The sequence below is a fragment of the Myxine glutinosa genome, chromosome 1 (genome assembly GCF_964187855.1).
Source record: "Myxine glutinosa chromosome 1, kmMyxGlut1.1, whole genome shotgun sequence".
NCBI classification, from domain to species: domain Eukaryota; kingdom Metazoa; phylum Chordata; class Myxini; order Myxiniformes; family Myxinidae; genus Myxine; species Myxine glutinosa.
In genome coordinates this window covers 190288801-190311315 of record NC_136261.1, presented here as the reverse complement: position 1 = coordinate 190311315, position 22515 = coordinate 190288801, and the positions used below count along the sequence as shown (strand labels likewise).

The 22515-nt window shown below is 41.5% G+C and overlaps 1 protein-coding gene across 5 annotated transcripts in view; it reads right to left on the bottom strand.

The window, feature by feature from the left end:
* LOC137432254 (protein kinase C epsilon type) overlaps window positions 1-22515 on the bottom strand; it is a 238626-nt gene that overhangs the window by 93598 nt on the left and 122513 nt on the right. For all 5 annotated transcript variants that reach the window (XM_068124047.2, XM_068124038.2, XM_068124030.2 and 2 more), the window contains 4 exons: window positions 14304-14338; window positions 13949-14031; window positions 11498-11627; window positions 8627-8769 (listed from right to left, as the gene is read on the bottom strand). In XM_068124047.2, coding sequence (XP_067980148.1) covers window positions 8627-8769; window positions 11498-11627; window positions 13949-14031; window positions 14304-14338 — 391 coding nt within the window. The remainder of the gene's footprint in view (window positions 1-8626; window positions 8770-11497; window positions 11628-13948; window positions 14032-14303; window positions 14339-22515) is intronic.

Below are 22515 nucleotides of genomic sequence, written 5' to 3'. Positions count from 1 at the left end.
GATGGGACTACATAAACGAAAAACTACATCTGTGCATAACGTGAAAGTTTAACTAGAGTTTGGCGAGTAAACTCTTCATAATTAAGAAAAATAAATTACTTACCTGTGGAATGTTTTCCCAGAACCTTTCACAAGTCGATTTGTACAGTTTATTGCAGCACAAGAAGGCATATTGCTGATATTTGTTGAACATTCACACTGCTCATGTTAACAATAGGCCTATCTGTACGCAGAAAGCGGAGGTGTCTTGCGCTAACTAAAATGGCTGCCGCGTTGCGGCGGAGGGGCCACACAGCGGCCTGCATAGTTCTTCTACGTCTATTTGAGTTCTGTGGTGCAGATCAGTATCAAGTCAATTTCAAAATCATAATTTTATTGCCGAACTTATGAAACCTCCTACAGGCTCTATACCCCATCCCACCGTACAACATCCGCTGCGACCCCAAAACACTCCACAGAAGGTTTGGCGGGGCCAGCCCCAAAACCGAGGGAGTAGTTTTGGGACGGACAGACAGACACTCCTGGTTTATAATATAGATTTTGAACACATCATGTACATGATCATGTTGTTATTGTTAGTGAGTTTATGCTCACAAGAGCATGGACACATGAAAACTTATTGGTTTGGCTGTTATTACTCCCGCCAGGGAGTAATGCATTCACTCGTGTCCGTGTGGGTGTGTGTGTGTGTGTTCGTGTTTGTGAACAAGATATCTGGAAAAGTTCTGAACGGATTTGGATGAAAGTTGGTGGGGTGATTGCCCTTGGGATAAGGAAGAATTGATTAGTTTTTGGTGAAGCTCAGGATATTATTCCCGATCCAGGAATTTTTTGAAGGATTTTTTTTACCATTGGACTCATTCAGGACATTGGGCTCATTTGTTTTTAACATTATCTTCTATATATTCTATATTTAACATTGTGATATGAAAATAGTTTTCATATTTGTTGTAAATGTCGTTTAAAATCGTGGTTATGCGTTAGAGCGGTGTATTTTTTTAGCAGCGTTGTCTTCAATGTTCTTTTTTTTTTTTTTATAATAAAGACATATTCTGTCATTTTAAAACCACCAAAATGTGTATTTAATTAGGTTTCCCCGTTTCATAAAATGTATCGTTTGATACGTATAATGCTTTAAAACGTTTTTTTTTTTTTTTTTTTTTTTTTTTTAAACCTCAGAAGAGATAACATTTAGCTCAGCGAATGTCATTCGCGATGTCAGTATTTGATGAACTTATGAAGACAGTTCCAGATTTGTCAATGGCTGAGGTCTATTAACAAACGAATAAAACAGATTTGGCAAAATTCTAACTTATTTTTAAAAGATCGCATATTCACCCAGGCTGAAGAAGAAGAAACCTCGCATGGGCTTCCCAGACCAAATAAATAATTCTGGTTCTGGCTCTGTTATTTTCAGGTTTATTACTCCCGCCAGGGAGTAACACATTCGATCGTGTCTGTCCGTGTGTGTGTGTGTGTGTGTGCGTGTGTGTGTGTGTGTGTGTGTGTGTTCGTGTGTTCGTATGTTTGTGAACAAGATATTTGGAAAAGTTCAGAACGGATTTCGATGAAAGTTGGTGGGATGATTGCCCTTGGGATAAGGAAGAATTGATTAGTTTTTGGTGAAGCTCAGGATATTATTCCGGATCCAGGAATTTTTTTTGTAAATTTTTTTGGGAAAGATTTTTTCTGTTTTACTGCATTAAAGCTTTTATTCTTATTCTTAAATGATGTTTTTCTCCTCTAATTCCGAGATATATCAAAATAAATTCTCTGACATTTAGGGCTTACTTTCTTTTTCATTTATTGTTTTGGGGAGAGGGGATGTTAAACAAAACGTATTATTCCAACTAAACCCACGGCGGGAGTATGCGCTCTCCTGAGTGGCGTTCTAGTTATTACTTTTATTTCAATAAAAACACGGATAGATCTCATGGTGGTTACCATTTGGACCCGTTCAGGCACCAAATCAACCTCAGTGATCAGAGCTAACATAGGTCAACTGTTTGTCAATGTTATTTCTCATTCCAGTCCTTTGTAACCATTTATTTGTGGAATGTCTACCTGCAACATGTCGCAGGTCTATAAGAGCTTCGTGTTGCTGCTGTCGTGTGTTGTTGTTGTTGTTAGTGTTCTTTTTGGGGGTCGATTTTTGAAACGTATACCCATTGGTCATACAGCTTCTGGACCACACCCACATCTGTTGCTTGATTACACCCACCATAGCACAGATACAAAATGATATGGCTTCCATCTTGGTTTTCTGGTGGCCTAACACTTTGGACCTGTGGGCCTCTGCTGATTATACACTGCACGGGTTTATGGCATCAGATTTCCATTTGCTTTGTTTTGGTCGAATGTTATTCACGATGAGGGACCCCAAAAAATGGAATTATATTTCAAATAATAGTACGGTTTAATCAAACAAAAACAGAATGCACGGTACATCAGAACGCACGGTAATCAAGTGTTACGTTGCGTTACGTTACGCAAATTACTAAAAACTAGAACAATGCGACTGTCACCAATATGCCTCCGCATATTCCCACAACGGGTAGATGCAACCACTCTACATATGTATGGGTAGGGGATCACGTTTGTGAAGTTTCGTGTTGATCGCATAAGGTTCGTTTTTCTATCCAAGATGGCTGCCAAACAACGTGACATCATCATTTTCAAACTATATGCAACAGTGCTGTTGGATGATATTTGTAAAATTTCGCATCTATAGAGTGAGCGGTTTCAGAGATATAATTATTTAATCTTTTCCATCAATCCAATATGGCTGCGAAACCATGTGACCTATGATGTCATAAATGTAATATTTCAATACAAATGGGTCATAGATCATGTGCATGCAATTTCAGATTTTTAGGATAAGGAATTAGATTAAAACATTTTTGGCTGGTATACCACTTCACCTCTGATGTCATCATTATGATGCTTTTGTTCCCCATTGGGAGTACTTGACAATGTGGCAAGTTTCAAATTTTTCCATTCAGCGGTTTCTGAGAAATAATTTTTTAATTATTTGCCTTTAATCAAAGATGGCTACCATACGTACGGACCGTCGGAAGGACGGACAACCCAAACACATAATGCCTCCTGCGACTTTGTCGGTGGAGAAATAAAAATCGGATTATGTAATTGTTGAATGGGCCTATACTGGGGTTAAGCAATCCATGACCGTGTGATGAATCAGCTAATTCTGATATAACCGTGGGGAGGGTGAGATGGATAAGAGGTGTCTATTTAATTTTTTTAATAGCGCATTAAAAGTGTGTTCCCCAATCCCGCTGTTCATCCTTTAAGAGTGCTTTAAATGTACGTTTCCCAAACGGTCCATTACCGGATTTTGTCGCAGGTTGGATCCTGGGTTTGAATCCCGGTCGATCGCTGAATTAACGCCAGGGCGGTTGACTCAGCCTGTCATCCTTCCGAGGTCGGCAAATTGAGTACCAGCTTGCTGGGATGAATGATCCCGGTGTGTACCCCAGTTTAGAATAGGTACACCGTATCCCTGCGCATCATAAGAGGCGACCAAGGGTTGGCGTCAGGAAGGGCATCCGGCCATAAAAACATTGCCTCAAACAGGGAACCATGATCTCATTACGGTTAGCCCGTAAGGCTAACCCCCGCTCTATAGTCATTGTGCCCACCGTCGAATTTTGAAGTTTGACTACCAAAAAAGAGGGCAAGTCGCCACTATATTTTTCAGTTAGAATTATATATTGCCTGTATGAAAAAATGTGATGGACATTTGAATTCGATAGCTAAACCCATTTTGGTGGCCATTTTCCAAAATGGCCGCCAATTTCATATTTCATCAATTTTCATATTTCATATCTCATAAATTTGGCCGTAACTTTTAATCGGCTGGTCTGAGGCACATGCTCCGTGACACAAGATATGTTCAGTATGTCATTTGGCATATTTTAAAGTAAACTAAAAGGAAATTGGTTAACTAGCTGTCGAGATAATTGAGAAAATGTCACAAATGTGCAATTTCAACGCAAAAATGCCCAACAAAACCTGATATCATTGCAATATATATTACATTTTTTCATATACAAGCAACATGTAAGACTAGCTGAAAAATATAGTGGCGACGTGCCCTCGTTTTTGGTAAACAAACTTCAAAATTCGACGGTGGGCACAAGGACTATATCTATATATTTAAATATAAATGCATCTATCAAACCAGCAAAATATAATAGATGTGTTGTTTGTGTATTCTCAGGTATTGAGTGAATCCCAAGCCATCAAGACAAACCATGGCTGAAGTAGATTTGAAAGCGAAAAAAAGGAAATTGTCTCTCCAAACATGCATTATATGTACGAAAGCGTCACCACTGCATGAACTATCATCACCACAAGATGAACAATCATGGGTCGTATTGCAGGCAGCCGCAAGGGTAAGGCAATTTGAACCAATTCTTAATTTGAAACATGATTCAACTGGTATACCCACACTGCATTACCATAGACAACGCAGAGCACAGTTCACCCACAAAAAATCATTGGCCAGTTTGTCAAAACAGGAAACGTCCACAAAAGAAGACAATACCTCAAACCCAAGAGAATCATCACGACAAGTGCGCACCACACATACGAGAGTCTATGACAAAATATGCATTTTTTGTCAGAAGACAACAAAGTATATGAGAGGTTCAAAGAGTCGTGAACCTTTGAAACAAGCTGTGGAACTTAGAGCAGACAAAACACTTCGCGAACTTGCAACCCAACGCCTAGATGAACGAATTATTTCGATAACTTCACGGGACATCGTAGCGGCTGAAGCCCAATTCCACAGGACCTGTTACAGGGCATATACACGTCCACAGGCACAAAAACCTGCCCCAGATGAGAACCCTTACCAAGAAATAGAGAAAGCCGCCCTTACGTCGCTATTTGCTCATATTCGGGATGATTTGTTTTCCAACCCACGCATTGTTCCTTTCACTGAACTTACTGCGCATGTAGTATCGGTCATAAAAGCACGGGGAATAGGAGAGGTCACAGATGCGACAAGGAACCACCTACGTAGAACTTTTGAGACTGAATTTGGAGAGTCCTTACATTTATTCACAGTAGGTCGCCGAGTGTATGTTAGACCAGACAATTTGACGGCTGATTCAATCATGATTGACAACATACAATTGAAAAACAAACTGGATGCATACGAGATTTCACATGCCAACTTTACTGCCGCAACACTAAAATAAGTGAAGTAAACGAGCTACGATACCAAATGTTCCGTAGCAGAAGCAGGGAAATCGAGTCCGGACAGCTTCCCCCATGTGAGGACACACTTCGACAACACACACTTCGAGCAAACGCCCAGGCTGCTATCTGGAGACGTAGTTTGATTAACTCCCCAGACATTCCCAATCCTATCGCAGGTCATGGATGGACATCAAGTGGAAACGGCATTCCAGTTATAAAGTGGATGACAGGTTCCCCAGCTCCAGAGGTCGTGATAAGTCTCCTGTCTTGCAAGTGTGCTCGATCTTGCCGGCCATCTGACTGCACATGTATTATCAATGCACTCAAATGTACAGAAGCCTGCAAGCTGTTGACATGCTCCAACATGGTGAATGACGAAGAAGAATTTCTACAGGTTGAAAACGTTTCGTCGGATAGCGATGATGACTGAACACACATTGTTTACATATAAAGTCTGCAAGAACATCAGAGGCCTACACATATTCATCAATCAAAGGCGTGCCTTCTAGATGGATCTACGTGGGAGATGCAGGTGGACTTGCACCAGAAGCTAGCCTTTCCAGATATTGTGCATACAACCCTTCGGCCAGATGTTGTTATCTGGTCAACTCAGCGAAAGATCATCATCGTGATAGTTAGCAGTCCCATGAGAAGAAGGCTGCGAGGAGGCCTATGAGAGGAACAGTGCCAAGTATGCCGAGCTGATGGAGATGTGTCAACAGAAGGGCTGGAAGACATGACTATTCCCTGTGGAGGTGGACTGTCACGGATTCCCTGCGCAGTCATTTTAGAGGATGTGCCAAATGCTAGGTATTCGAGGAAGGCAGAGGAGGACAGTTATACGCAGACTAGGAGAGCAAGCAGGGAGGGCGTCATGCTGGTTATGGTAGCGTCGCGAAGATCCCCATTGGAAGCCGCATAAAGACAAATGGGTCGAAACGTCCAGTGACAGTTGGCAACCATCTGATGATGTCAGCGGTGAAACAACAAGGGTAGTATGACGAGCAACAGGGGGAATACAACTCCCAGAAGTCAGACGATACAAGCCTGACCAGAGTACGGAACAAACACCATCATCGGTAAGTGGATTATTATATCATGTATATGAAATGACTGCAATCAAACGTATATCATTCTTCACCTGAAGTAACATAAAATGGCTCTACGTTAAAATTTCTGTTTGCAAATGTCCCTATATATAACACACAACTTATAGATTTTATTCTTCATTCCGTTTTTACGGATTTGAAGAATGTTTTTTGGGTGTAAATTACCCTCAAAATGCACTGGCACAGGGAAACTCTCCACAAGCGCACAGCCTATTAATTAAATAATTAATGACAGCCAGCAATGAAAAATATTCAACCTTCCCCAAGCTGGGCAAGTTGAGCATTTTTGCGTGAAAATTACACATTTTTTACATATTTTCCCAATTATCTCGACAGGTAGTGAACAAATTTCCTTTTAGTTTACTTTGAAATATGCCAAATGACATACTGAACATATCTTATGTAGGGTGCATGTGCCTCAGACCAGCCGATTAAAAGTTACGGCCAAATTTATGAGATATGAAAATTGATGAAATATGAAAATGGCGGCCATTTTGGAAAATGTCCACCAAAATGGGTTTAGCTATCGAATTCAAATGTCCATCACATTTTTTCATACAGGCAATATGTAAGGCTAACTGAAAAATATAGTGGCGATTTGCCCTCTTTTTTGGTAGTCAAATTTTATCTGGCTCATGGACTACTAGCGGGGAAAATGGTCTTAAAACGATCATTCATTTTTAATTTTGTTGTGACCACAGTGCGGTCATTCTTGTTATGTTCTAGGGAGCATAGAGTGTTAGTCTATTTATTTAATCAATGTTGCACAATGTTTATGATTATCATAACTGACGCGAAGCAGTACATGATTAAACAACTTTGTGGGCAAGAAATGGTAGGCAATGAAGACAACGAGGACAATGGTAATGGAGATGAAGACAACAACATTTGCACTTGGAAGATCATACTATTGCCTCTGCAATAGGTGCGGTTTCTACCTGTATAGGACGACAATGTGGTGATTTCAGACTAGCAATGAACTTATGCTTTCTGACTGTAACAAATACATCTCTGATGAAGCTTATTCAAGAGGTGTTCTTCAGTGGATAAGGTGGTGGTAGTGCAAATTCAGGTGGCTCCAATATTTGACATCATGAGCTGTCCATATTTCACGTCAATAGGTTTTTACTTATTTTTCTTTTATTTACAACCTCTAAGGCTCATTGAGGAGCTGCAATACAAATCACGTACGCTTGCAGACAGATAAATGAGACAACACCAGACTTGACTTTACAAATAGCAGCTGAAATCGGGGGAAGTATGGTCACTTCCTAGAGCATTCTGGGTGTCTTTATGACGTCACTTTTCTCTTTGCATGCAGTGGGGCAATCATGGACAATTTCCTCCTCCCCGACCATGGATGTGAACACGTTTTATTTTATTTTTTTGGTATGCCCTATCCTTTTAAAATGCCGAGCATCAAGTAAGCAGCATATACCATTTTAGAAGTCTTTGGTATGACTTGGCCAGCAGTCGAACCACTGACCCCCGGACTCGGAGCGGACCATTATGGTTTTTCCAGTCCTAGATTTTGTCAAAATAAGTCATCATCTGCCCTTTGTGAGCAAATTTATTCTCACCATAATCAATAGCGATAAAATATCTAGATGTATCTGACAGGACGGTGCAGAGGTAGTGAGTGTCCTTACCTTTCAGCTTTCAAGTCTGGGTTTTATTCTTGTCCCGACTATAAACTGTCAGATTGGTGCTTCACAGTCAGGGTGAAAAACACTAAAGCAAATAAAGTATCCAATCATGTTCCTCCCTCCAGTACTTTGAGGTTGGTTGCAGCTCACTACAATACAAGATTGTCTCTCAATTCCACTGATGATACATACATAGAATGCCACTATTTTATAGCAATGAACTTCCTCCCAAACTACACATTTTTTTTTTTTACAGGTCACGTTTATGTCCAATGAGTGTCCAATTGGTCCCAATCTAAAGTCGAAACCCATTCATCCTCTACTTCTCAATGAGTCTCAACATTGTATAATAAATAATTATTTGAGGGATTAAATTATAGGACAATAAATCATCAACTAAGCACAGTTCCAACATTAAGGATTCTACTAATTAACCTGTGCCTCTAAAAACAACAGTTTTTCAACAGAATCGCTCTCTTGCTGAAGTAAGCCATGATCCCAAACATGACGGTTGCCAAAGAATAAATAAATAAGTAATTCACACTGCTGGTGATGTGAAAGTGGTCGATTGAAGGTGCAAGAAAAGAAACGAAAATGACATGGAATTAAAGGTATTGTTGATGAAAACCAGGTCGAGTTGATTACCTTCTTTTTTCTTAGTGTCGACTGATGAATCTTGTCGGATGTGACACCAATCTCAGCTAAAACTTTGGCAATGGCACGCGAGTCCACACCACAGTTCGGTGCTACGTAACTCTCACAGCGCCGATGGACGTTCATCTTGCACGCTAAGGGGCATACAAACTGGCTTCAACACCAATTGGACTCATCTATGCTTAACACATGTGAGAGAGAGATAAACTTATGTGAGCAGTCCGATTATGGTCTGGGCTCCATTACAAAACTGTTGGAAATCTGGGGTGCAAAAAAGGCATGGGGTGGAAATCGTATAATCAACAAACGAATTGAATCAATGCCAAGTGGAGTTGAGGTATTACTCAAGGCAAACAGGGTCACTATTGAATAGTTGTAAAGACAAATATGATTCTTTCTATTACAATAAGTGTTTCTATCTCCTTAGGAGTTAATGGGAATCCTTACAAAGTGCTTTCGTTTCATATTTTAACGAATTATTTTATCACATCTACTTTAATAATTTTGCAATAAGACTTGGACTAAAATTAGCGTGGTCTGTGTGTTTGTTTAAATTAGAACTTTTTCTGCAACCAGGAACCCGTTAGTGTGAAGATGTTAAATTTTCACGTACGCCATAAGAGGTGGTATAGCTAACATAGGCATTAGGCAGGAGAGTGTAATTCATAAGTGTCCTCTCTGTAAATCAGGCGAGACACCAGGCAAGGTGAGGATGGGGTGGGAACAAAATGGATTTGGCTGTGTCTGCAAAAATCTGCCCGCATCCCGTGTGGGTTCAAGGGGCGCAATTATGCCAACCGGCCCGCATGATGTCAATGTGGCTGCAACAGCGCCCCGCATTATCGGTGGAGCCGGTCTGGGAGCAATGGACGCTCGAGAGGTGTGGGTGTGGCTGCGGGGAAGGTGATAAAAGGAGATGTGCATGGCGGCAGGAGTGAGTTGGAACAGAAGCAGTGTTCCACAGAAGAAGTGGAACAGAAGAAGTCAGAAGAAGTGAGCAGCCAGTTGGAGTTGGAGGGCTTTTCTGGAAGTTTGGTTAGTTGTGGTCGCTCTGGTGTCGAGGTGTGGGAGATAAATCATTGGTGGTGTCTGAGGGCTGACCCATTCATCCCTGATTCACATGCTGCCCAGACTGGAACCTGTTCATGCCCCATATCATTTGAAAGACCTTGCCTGGCCCCCTATGAGTGAATGTGGTTGTGGTGTCCTAGTTTTATATTCCTGTGTTGTGTGTATTTATTTATTTATATTTATTTATCGTTTCAGTCTGCCTTTCGTCCCAGGATTCTCCTTTTGTGTGGTCTCCTCTGTCTTTTAATAAACTATCATTTCTTAAGAGAAATGTCACCTGATTCCCACCTTATTGCAAGGATAAAACTGTTTCGGAGATTGGCAAATCCATGGTGGAAATATGAATTGGTAAAACAGACTCATTTTAAGAGACCGGCAGGATACAGATTTCGATTGGGGGAAGCTGCATTTTCTGGTTTAATTTAATTCTGCCATTCGTGAAGCATATTGCTTCGGCATGGTGGGGAAGCGTTCACAGACACCATTGACATGACAGCTGGTGTCAGGAGTGAGATTTTGGAACAGACTCCCCCAGGAAAAAAATTAGACATTTTTGAGGGTAACACATATTTGATTAAAATAAATTTAAAAGAGTTTTCCTGATTTTATCATATGTGGGAAAAAGCAAGATGGTGGCCAAGCAAGGCAAATGGCAGCCATACATGTAATGGAGGGTGATGGCATACACATGGGTGAATGTGAGATCGAGGCAGCACTTAGTGGGGGAGGACACTACATTGGGAACATCCCCCACTCCTAGCGTCATGAGGAGTCCCTCCCCCTGCTCGGGATTGGAGGTCATGGCACAGGAGGGTGACACAATGTCGCTCCGGGCCATGATGTTAGAAATTATGGCACATTTGGAATATGAATCGGGGGGAACAATTGGGTGCTCAAATTGCAGAAATCAAATATTTGGGGGAACAAATGAATAAAAACAAAGATCAGTTCAGAAAGGGAATGAACAAAGTGAAAAAGGAAATTAATAATAATTTGGAAACCAAATTTAAAGAAATTAATGACTTGCTCCAGTGAGTTGGAAGTGGGGCAACTGAATTTAAAGAACATAATGGCATGGACGACTGTCGATTTGATGTGGATATCGCCCAACCTCAGAAAGGACAGGCCGTCTCAGAGACGAGCTACGTAAAGGGATTAGCGGAGTGAGGCAAGCAGTTCCTGCATAGTGTGAAGCAATAGTGTGAAAATTTGGTGTGTGAGACGGCACTTGTGGTGGGGTCGTGGAGAGTTAGACCCTGCAAGGGTCGAACCGGTGCTTCCGAGCCCTGTGGTGTGTAAAATTATTAAAATAAAATAAAAACAAAATGTATCTTTGAACGAAATCCCTGGAGGAAATAAACATATGTGGGCTTGCAATATGGAGATTCCTTGCTTCAAGTAACACCACGTGAAAATTTATTATCAACAAATGTACTAATGGAAATGTCATAGTTACAATAAGGTAATGATATCTTTATGAGGCTCATTCATGAACATGAAGAAGGTTGGGCGAGATAGAAGGGACATCTTCTGGAGCTGCTCCCAAAATTGGCCTCTGTTTATTCACAGCAAGACAAAAGCAATATGCATATGTGCCAAGGCATAGTTTTAAGTTTGCATGCATATTTCATGGTCAGTACCCTCTTTGTACAGACACGTGCAAGCAGAAATATGTATCATGATCAGAGAGGCCCAAATGAGTTTCAAATTACATGGGCTATATATATTATAGTCCGATTTGTGAGACATCCATCACTGCACCCCTTCCCATGGGGACCCAACACCACAAACCTTTGCACTGTAGACCTTGCCGCATAAGACCCCAAAGCAATGACCCACAATGGTCACAAAACGTGGGCACCTTGTAGCTGTGAATCGCGAACTTGTGCGGTACATTCACATTGAACCGCTGACTTCCAACCTAGAACCACCCAAAAAATAAAAACAAGACTCTGTCATCTTCTCCATCATGAGCATTGCACTGTTGCACAATAGGAAAATAATTACGTGGAAAAAAAGATTTCAGCAAGTGGTCACTTTGGTGAAAAAAATGTGAGATTCCCATCAATCTAAACTCCCAATATAGTACAGCGGATAACAACAACAATTGTGCATTTTATGAGAAAAGCATGAAATTTCTAACATAATTAGTGCATACCATAAGGTTTATTTTCAGATGTGGAGGGAAGTCAGATTTGACCTCTGGGGACCGTGAGAGGTCAAATCCAAAATGGCCGCCAGTCCACCGGGTCTAATGTTCAAACGTGCTTAATTTTGGAACCAAATAGTGTAGAAAAACACTATAGGTGTCATTTCCAACTAAATAGGGGATGCCCATTCATTTGGGATCACACATCGAGATGGCCACGTTGAAGTTGCTGGGAGACTGGCTGGAAGACAGTGGCTGGACGAACGCCCTGGTACAGGCTGACATTGCAAGTTCCGGAACAGCAAATTCCTTCATACATGCCAGCCATGTCACCAAGACCCGCCATGCACACCAGGTCACAGCTGCAAGCCTTTATACACTCCTCCAACAAGCTTACAGTGAAGACTGCACATCCGATGATACTGATGCCATGCAACCAGATACTCCGCCTTTTGAGAAGTGGTGCATACAGCGAGCAAAGGCCAGTGTCCACTTTGACTACTGGCTTAAGACCCTGTCATTGGAGCTTCTCTTGCTGCGGTACATCAGGTCAATTCGTGAAGGTAACTTCCAGCTGTATGTGGAATCCCTGACGCAGATCATGCCCTGGATATTCGCCCTAGATCAAACGCACTACTCCAGATGGCTTCCCGTACACATCCGTGACATGACGACTCTTGCTGAAAAACACCCAGATGTCCTGGCAGAATTCAAGTCTGAAAATTTTGTGGTGCACAAAACCAGCAACAAGTTCTCTGCCATGGCACTTAACCAGTCCCATGAGCAGAACAATGCAATGGTGAAAGGTTCTGGTGGGGCTATTGGACTGACTGGCAATCCAGGGCACTCAGATACTGGATGGTAGCAGGGCCAGAAATTGCCAGGATCACTACAGAGTTTGAGGAACAGGCCATAAAGCAACAGGATGGTGCTGGTGACACTGGACACCATCACCATGACCAGCAACCTGGAGTGCAAGCAGTATTCCTGAAGGAGGTTAAGGCACTTGTGACAGTGCTGGAAGAGATGGGGAATCCATTTCTAGAACACAGCCAAGACCTACTAGTCATTGACACAGGGGACATCATGGACACCCAAGTGGCTGAAACTGTGAGAAGGATCGAGATCCTTGGTGAGGAGCAGTACACCAAGTTTGTGACAGAAAGGCTAGAACTGTTTGGTTCCAAAATTAAGAGCATTTGAACATTACCCCTGGGGAACTGGCGGCCATCTTGTATTTGACCTCTCACGGTCCTCAGAGGTCAAATCTGACTTCCCTCCACATCTGAAAATAAACCTTATGGTATATACTAACTATGCTAGAAATTTCATGCTTTTCTCAAAAAATGCACAATTTGTTAAAATATGAGATCTTATATGACTGTACTAATGTTACTGTACATGAGTTAAAAATACTAACTGTACTAATAAGACGAATACATTTATGATGATGAGCTGTATGCAGAAATTAAATGTTCAACTTAATGGGAGACTACTGCACATTACTACATAACATTGAGGGCTTACTCAAAGGACAACCAAATAACAAGTTCAAAAATGTAAAACAGACATTATTTATCACTGTGGAGATATGAGTGGCATCATATTATTTTAGCACACCTAATCCCAACAACTATATCTAATTCGAATCCATCAACTGCTCCATAATCAAGCAAGTCACATGAATCAACTCATGAAGTGACTATTTTCAACCAGAGTAAATCCACATCTTTTGGCCCACCTTAATTTTTCCTTTCAATTGTGGGATTGTCATCACCCTTCACATACACCACACCAACAAGTTGGTTAAATCCTGCTCTTTTCTTCAGCCATTCAAGGTGCATCAAACTGGCAGTCAACTTTTATATCAACTCCCATACCTACCTGGAATTTCGGCTTCCCCCAAACAAAATAACTACCGTGGCATAATCTTGCCAACCTTGTCTGCAATTCTCATTTGCAAAATTTCACAAAAAAAACATGCAACTCTTCCACACTCTGTTATTTGGTTCATTCAGGAAGCTGGACAGTTGACAGAGTACAAATCAATTAGGATCAATATGGGAAATCCAAAGCCTCAACAGCAGACTCACCTCCGAAAGACAGTCCTTCTTCAGGCCAGGGCATTTCGTGATGATCATCTGGTGGCAACGTTTGTGGACAACGCATGTACACACTGCAGGGATTGGGGGGCGCAAGGATAATACAGGATGTCTGGGCAGCAGCAAGAGTCTCAAGATGGGTTATACCGAATGAAAACCACCATGATGACGAACATCCTCATCAATAGCCACATTTAAATGTCTGCATCAAAAAAAATCTCCAGAAGTAAACAAAGTCGAGCCATAAAGTGCTTTGCGACCATTCACGAATGAGGTCATTGATTTATTTGTATTTTAAACAAACTGTTCAAGCTTCCAATAGAATATTGCAATGCTGACACCTCACCTTGGCACTGGTAGCCTTGCTTGCCAATGACACCCCTGAAAGACACAGACATAGTCAGTGGAAGTGTAGCAAATCATTGTGACCCATGACCCATGAGCCCAAATTTGTGACCCATGAGCAGAACAAACATTAACCATTTTCTTACTGTTGTTTCCAGATATCTCTATTGAAATCATCTGTTATACAAACCAATGCTTGAAGTGGATTAGTTACTAATTTTTATTGACCAACATGATCCACAACTTAACCAGGATGTTGGGTTTATTCCCTTGGCACCAACTCCCTCTCCAGCTTGTGTACCATTCACCATACTTTCAGATCAGGCCTCTCTTCTTCTAAAACACTCGTATAATTTGTTCCAATATAAACACCTGCTCCCGCCGGGACCATTGGCAAGTCGTCTCCTGCCTCCCCGCTCACACACATTATATATATATACACACATATACATATATACGGGCCAATGACCCGACCCTGGGGACTACCAACACAGATGCAAAATTTCGTCGAGATCAGCTCAGCCCTGGCTTTTCCTATGATTTTCAGACATGCATAATACATACACAGAATTGCCTTATTTAATTTAGTAGGATGCTCTGCCACCTTTATTCATAATCTTTAATCTTTCAGCTTGACTATTCATGTTGCAAAAGCTGTTGGTGAAGTTTGAGAAAACTGTTCAAGCTGACTAAAATTGAGTTCTGTTAAGAAAAGTAGAGTACAAATCTTAAAAACCAAACAAAACCTTACAAATTCTCAAGATCCACATCCCACAGTATGTTTCATATAGAGTAGATGAGTTATTGCTGACACCCTAAGCAAATTACATCTTCCTGCACAAACCAGCTTCAGTCAAACATCTGTTCTGGCCAGCTGGTTTATGAAAGACGTGGGCCAAAAAAACTTCATACTCAGCCCACTGCCCAAGAAGGTGGAATTAATTGAGGCCTAATGGATAAGTAATGGACTCTTTTGGATCATTTGCATCCACATGGTTGCAGAAAGAATATTGGTAGTTTCTCGAGATACACATCTCATCATCATACTAAAATACGCCATTCGTGTCTGTCTGTCTGATGAATTTTTGATGCCAATACATTCTGTCGTTACTTATCCAACCAAACTTGACAGGATGACGAAGGGTTCATAATGAAGATGAAGATAGTTGCGCATTCATTTGCCCCCTCCCCAAGGGGGTTTTCTCCCCCCCCCCCCCCCCGAAGGAGTTTTCCCGCCATTGCCGTCAATGGGGTTGCACGTTGAGGTGTATATAAATGTTAAATTAGCTTTATCGTGGCATATTTCCAAAGAAGATTTATCGTGGCATTTTTCCAAAGCCGCTTTTAATAACAAAATTCATGATAATCGCATATTGTTAATGTTATTACAATACAATATTAATACTAATAATGTCCCACTTCCCCAAGGCGTTTTTCCTGCAGTGATAACGTGTATAAATAGCTTTTAGTTATAATCTAATGGCGTTTCTGTGGGAGCGACGGCTTCTACAGGAAGTAAAAATATTATACACCACAAACACATATGCTTAGCTTTTTAAACAGTCACTAATGCTCTTCATAACACTAAATGAAGAGATTTGGAGGAATCCCGACATCCTTGAGGTAAGGTTGACATACAGAACTAAGCAAAGATCTACTGTACTCTATATAACCCACAAATGTTGGGTTAACAACATGGCCCTTTCTGCCGCTACCGTGGCATTTTTTGTAGCGAACTTTTGAAACTCACTCCTGCTGTTTCATACGAAACTGAAAGGGAGAAGCTCGGGTTGTGCTCCTTTACCAAGCAGCTAGCTAGCACTTGCCAAGCCAGCTGTTCCTTAACGGTTTTGAATGGAGTGCTTGGTTCAAATGCTTAAACCACTTGGCGAACTCTTCACAAGAAACTTGGTAAATGAACACACACCCAATGTTATTGAGATACGCCCATAGATCGACTGTAATCTATATACCCCAAAGAGGAATGACCCTTCCTGCCCCTCCCTGAGTCTGCGGGTGTACGAGTATTTTAAATACAAGTATTGTTTTTTTAATTAATAAGTTCTCTATATAGTCAGGGCTTGACATCAACTGGTGCCCGGGTGCCCGGGGCACCTGATTTTAGCATTGGGCACCCAATTTTTCCAAGTGGTTGGTTTTGGATGCCCGGTTAGACACCCTCAAAAGTTCTTAATAAACATCAATTAGGATCCCAAATTTATCATCGGTATGATCGGAACGACAAGGTTTTTATATCCAGTAATGTAAACACAATCACGTTGGTCTATGGTAAATTATTAAACTTAATGTAATCATACTAACAGTGGATTGAAACTTTTCTTAAAGTCAACTTACAGGGAGATATTAAAAACACATGACACCCCCATAAGAGTAAAGTCTGCCCAATTAGAGCCAGTCTAGATCGATTGAGATAAATCAGAGAAATGAGTAAGCAAAGACTCTTTCACAATTTGGTGTTGTGCCTGTGAGTGAAAAGCCAAAATATAGGGGTTCGGGCAGAAAGTTGAGGGTAGTGTGTCCCTGATGCAGCAGGAGGACATGTTGAGGGGGATCGAGAGAAGAGCGTGCCGTGTTTGGCCTGAACATCAGCGAGCTCGACTTGTGCCTCTACCAGTAATGTTTTACAGTTACGAGATCCAATTGTGGGACTTCCCATTCCAACAAGCAAAGTGATTATGACAATAGATGGGAAAGAAAGTTCCAGGCAGCATAGAAGGACAAATTCCAGTAGCACGAATATGACGCAGAGAATGATGAAATGTTCCGTGACATATGTCCTAGCTATCCAGCACAAGCAGAGAGATCTGGGCCCTTCTTCACTGGGTCAACAAACTTCAGGAGAAGCAATGCAAAAAAGCACACTGACTCCAAATCTTACCGTGAGTGCACCAATGTGAAGACACTTGCAATCAGTGTAAATCAATAAATCAACATTTTATGTCTCACTCTTTTTTAAACAAGGCTGGTTGATGCGTTTTGGACTTTCCAATGATCAGTGTATGCATAAATATCCATTTTTAAAAACTTGAATATCGTAGAAAATACCAAAAATCGACTTTAGGCACCCAAAAAAAAGAGGATTACAAAGAATGGGGCACCCTAAAAAAAAAAGGAGTTAATGTGAAGTCTTGATATAGTGATATTGACATTTGGCCTATTAATGTATACAATTCCGGGAATCATTTGTATGCCCGAATGGTACAATGCTTTACATTTGAACTGGCTAGTATATGCCCGATTCCCGACGTGACAATAAACTGTCAGATTAGGGTTTCGGAGGCCGGGTGTTGCATCACACCACACCGGCCGGTGGATGGACGTCGAACTAGGTGTCCCATTTCATCCCATTCCCACAAATGGACATTAAATATCCCATGGTGCCTTTCATGTAGAGCAAGAGTTATTGCCAGAAACCAAGCCACGTTCCAAATATCTGTTGCATTTAAACGAACATCAAGCCTGGTCAGTCGGTTAGTGAATGACTTTGGACAGAAACTCCCTGGCAGACCCGACAATAATTTTGTCTGTTAACATAGTAGTAGACTCCTTGGGACCATTTGCATCCATATCATTCCAGATGAAATGACCCGTGGAATTAGTGGATAGAGATAATAGATGAAATTGTCCAGAAGTGTGCACGTTTGCTCTTCTGTGCACCCTTTTAGCATGCGCAACACTGACCCTTCCTTTGCCCATGAAAAATCATGCAATTTTAAGGACCATGTTGCTTGTGGTAAAACAAAAAGGAGAGGAAAGGTCATGTGGGACAGGTTTATGTATCAACTCCTCTTTCTTTCTGTCTGTCTTTTTTTTTCTTTTTTTTTTCTTTCGAGTGGCATTTTTTATCATCGATTATCAAGGTCATCTATCCTCACGCAGGCTTGTGTACAAAAATAAATAAATCACCTTGATCATCTGATGTGCATGCACACACGTCTGGGCTTTTTCATCTGTCATCACAATCAGCTATTGCCAACGCCACAACGGCTTAAATTATCTAACTTGAAAAAGTGCATTTGTTTCAAATTATCACAAAATGGCTTTAAATTAATTAAATAAAACATTATGGCGAAATTTAATATTATATGATGCAAAAATGAATATTATATATGCAAAATAATAAATTATATAGTACTGTATATGCAAAAACAAATAAATTAGAAGCCAACAAACCACCTCCTTGCTCCAGAACTTCCTTCTTGTGCTCTTTGTGAGGATTATACCAAACTTTCTGTCAGCCTGCCTGTAACTTTTGAAGTGAAGGGTCAAGATGGTTGCAAAATTAGAGCTATACAGTACACTGTATCATTATTTACCGTTATGACTGGAATTCAATATCACGTTTCTCATACCAATTGCTTTGCTTCAGGAATAAATATATCAAGTACTTCTTGATGTCATGGAAATCAAAGCCCTTGAAATCATTGGAATCTCCTGCAATGAAATAGAGTCTCTGGGCATGTTGCTCTCGCATCGCAGACAGGTCAGGGCCTCTGTCTCCTACTACCCCTTTTCTGGCCTCACACCCTCTGCCTTTTCCTTGCTTTGTCACACCCCTCATCCCCACCCCCAGGTTTCTGCGGGGTGCACATAGTCTGGCACAACTCTCAAAATCCAGGCTCACTGCTCACCTCCATTCATCTTGTTCCTCTTTTTTTTCTCACCGGTGGAGCCAACTTCCTCAGTCTGTTGAATCTTATTCTTCCCTCCAAGACCTCAAATGGTCATCGCCACCTCAGGTCACCCCCATCCATACTCGTGATCCTTCCAATCCCCATTAATCCTCCCCAAGCCTACCTCCCTCCTTTCCAGATTAGTGTTTTTACCTCCTCTCCCTCACAATCTCTCGTTTTTTTGGTTCCATTTCTATTTCATCCACAGATTTTACCTTCCTCCTCTTGTTGTGTTTGAGTTTGAATCCATCTTGTTCACTCCATGTCTTGCTACCCCTCCCATTGGTCTCATTCTTCCCCATGCCCATTCTTCCTCCAAGTGTCCTTCTTTTGTGTCCCTTTCCGTTGCTGTTTTTTTCCTCTGCTTTCTGTTAGTATGTTTTCCCACTTTCCACTAAGTTCTTCAAATTCTGTTATGTTCTGGTGCATTCTGTGTTATGTCAATAGCTATAGCTATTCCACGAGCCTCAACTTTGAAAATAAATAGTACAAATGATGTGGCCGTGGCAGAGAGCATCAGTAAAAGTAATGTTAGTTACCATGTTGGTTTCTGTAAGTGGAAGGTTTTGCGTCACCCACCACATTCACCAGATTCAAGTCCTCATGGCTTCCACTTTGTCTCCAAAATGAAATGCAAGTTTAGGGGAAAACATTTTGCCTCTGCTGGAGAGCTTGACAAAGCCACGTCCACTACATAAAGGATACTTCAGAAGGAAGTGCATACTGAAATCAAAAAGCTCGGTGATCACTCGAGACATAGAGCAATGAAGATGATGGAGATTATGTGATATGCATGGGGTGTGTCAATGGTACTATGTCTATTCTGCAGGTAGGTTAACCCTCATATGTCACATTCTCCTTCACTCCACTATAATCCCAAACTTTGTTCCTTTTTTCTCTCCCAACTCTCTTCTCTTCATTCATGGAGCTCAATTGCACATGACGGTTAAAATTTAAGGTGATTTACTTGATTTAATCCCAACACAGAACATTCGTATTCATGTTCTGGTGTTCTGCCTGAAGGCAGGTTCAATACTGCCGAATCCGTTTCTTGGCAAGGGTTATACGGCAGTTGCTTTCCCAGCAGTTGGTAGGGCAGGAATTTGTAAATTGGCCATTGTGCTGGTGATAGCTCACCCACTCTTCGCAAAAGACACCATGGGATCTTTAACGTGCACCAAGTAATGCTGGCAGACTGGACGCCTGTTAAACGTCCATCTGAGGGAGGGCACACACATTGATGAATCGCCCTGCCTGTGAAACACTGGGATGACAGTTTATAGCTGGATTGGGATTCTAACCCAGGCTCGATGACTTAGAGGCGAGGGTACGTACATCTAGGCCATCCTGTTAGCCTCAAACAACATAATGGACCATTTTAAAGTTTAGCTTTATGAGTAGGCCTATGTTTTGGAAAATCGAACTTGACTAAGACAATAACTTCATGAAACACCCAACAATCATCACCGTCACATATCATCTCCTCTTAACATCATCTCATGTTACATGTCATCCAGGAAGAACCACGTGTTGTCTTAATTATTGATAAAGATTAATATTGCTCCCAATTAGTTGGACTTGATGCTGCAATGCCCAAAAATGTTTTGCTTTGCCTTTTTCTAATTATACTTTCAAATTTCATATGTGCACAATAAAGAAGCATGGAACAGACAAGGACGAGTTGTTTGGAGAGGATATTAATAATGCACATAACCCAGGCCAAGCACACACATAGCTTTGTCAATAGTCACATGCAACATAATGGCAAAAAGCCATTCAAAACCACATGTAGCATTAACGATGGATATGAAACACACAATTAGGCATCTTTTATTTTCATTGTTTTTACATATTCAAGTATGAATAATATATCTGAAAGAGCACTGTGATAAATGACGCAGCATATTGCGATGATAATGCATAGTTTTCCAAAGTTTGAGTTAAATTCATCTTTTTCTCTTTTTGAATCCGTGTCATGCTGTATTCCCCAGAATAAATTTTAATAAGAGCAGTAATGTTTAAAGAGGTACTTATGGCTTTAATACATTGCAAAATTCACAGGAGATATTTAGTCACATGTTCAACAGCTGTAACTACAACTGAATAGCTTCTTCTTTTCTTTTTTTTCTTTTTTTTTTGTATACAAGATCGAGGCTCGTGAAAGAGCTAACATTAATCACACAATAAGTCAACCGACACATAAAACATATAATAAGGGGAGCAGAAGACAAGATGGGGAGAGAGTGGGAAGGACACAAACACAACATTTGAGAGCAGGGACATCGAGAGATCTGTGGGAGGGAGAGGGCTTGGGGGGGAGGTGGGAGAGGTATAAAACATATGGACACTGCAAGAACTTCCAGGAAAAAAGTTGGAATTTCAAAAAAAGTGGATCTGGGGTGAATAGAAAATATCAAGGTTTTGGATGGGGGAAGATAAGAGATGGTGGTGAACAGCTGTTTTAAAGACCTGGAGGGATGAGTGGGATTGAAGGGAGTGGGGGAGTTTGTTCCAGAGGTGGGAGAAAAGGGGAATGAAAGAGTGAAGGTGAGCAGAGAGCCTAGATTTTGGCAGTTTCACCAGAAGAGGGTTGCTGGCAGTTCTTGTGCGACCTGTAGGAATATTTGGGGGACAGAGCACAGAGAGAGCTGGGGGAGCAAGGCCAGAGAGGAGTCGGTAGAAGACAGAAAGACCACCTACCTGCCTGCGGTGAGTGAGTGAAAGGCCCTCGGAGTTAGCTTCATCGCGGGAGATTCCAATGATTCTGAAAGCTTTGGTTTCAACAGCGTGAAGCGTAGCTAGGTGTGAGGCAGGAGCACCAGCCCAGAAGGGAGAGCAGTATTCCATTGAGCTGCGGATGAAAGCCTTGTATGTGGTGAGGAGCTCAGGTGTGCTGAGGAAGGACTTCGCACGACGGAGGATGCCCAGTCGGCGAATGGCTTTGGAGGCCAGCTTGGAAATGTTGTTTTCCCAGGAAAGATCATGGCAGATAGTGAGACCCAAAAGCTTGAGCAACAGAACTTATTGGAGAGGATTGTTGAGAGAGTAGATGGGAGGGTTGTCCAGTCGGTCTTTTCGGAGAGACATAGTAAGAGTGTGAGATTTTTCAGGATTGAAAGACATGTTCCCCTTTTTTGACCAGTCTGTGATTTTGTCCAGGTCTGCAGAGAGTGAGGAGGCTGCAGACTGCCGATCTGACGGATGAGGAATGGAGTGGCAGAGAGTGGAGTCATCAGCAAAGAATGTTTGGATTGATCAGCAAAGAATGCCCTTTTTCTTTCCGAATGTTTGGATTGATGAAATTTTTGGTTGGCCCTCTTAATATACACAGTACACTACAACTATTATGAAGGAGTTCAAACATCCCAATCACTTGTTTTACCTATTTATTAGTGAAAACTCCATATGACAGAAATAGGGGCCGAGGAAACAAGTTGGTTCCATAGCCACATCTAAGCCTCCTCCCAGCCCCTCAAAACAGAAGCCTTTACCACAGTAGTGGCAGAAACATTCCCAAAG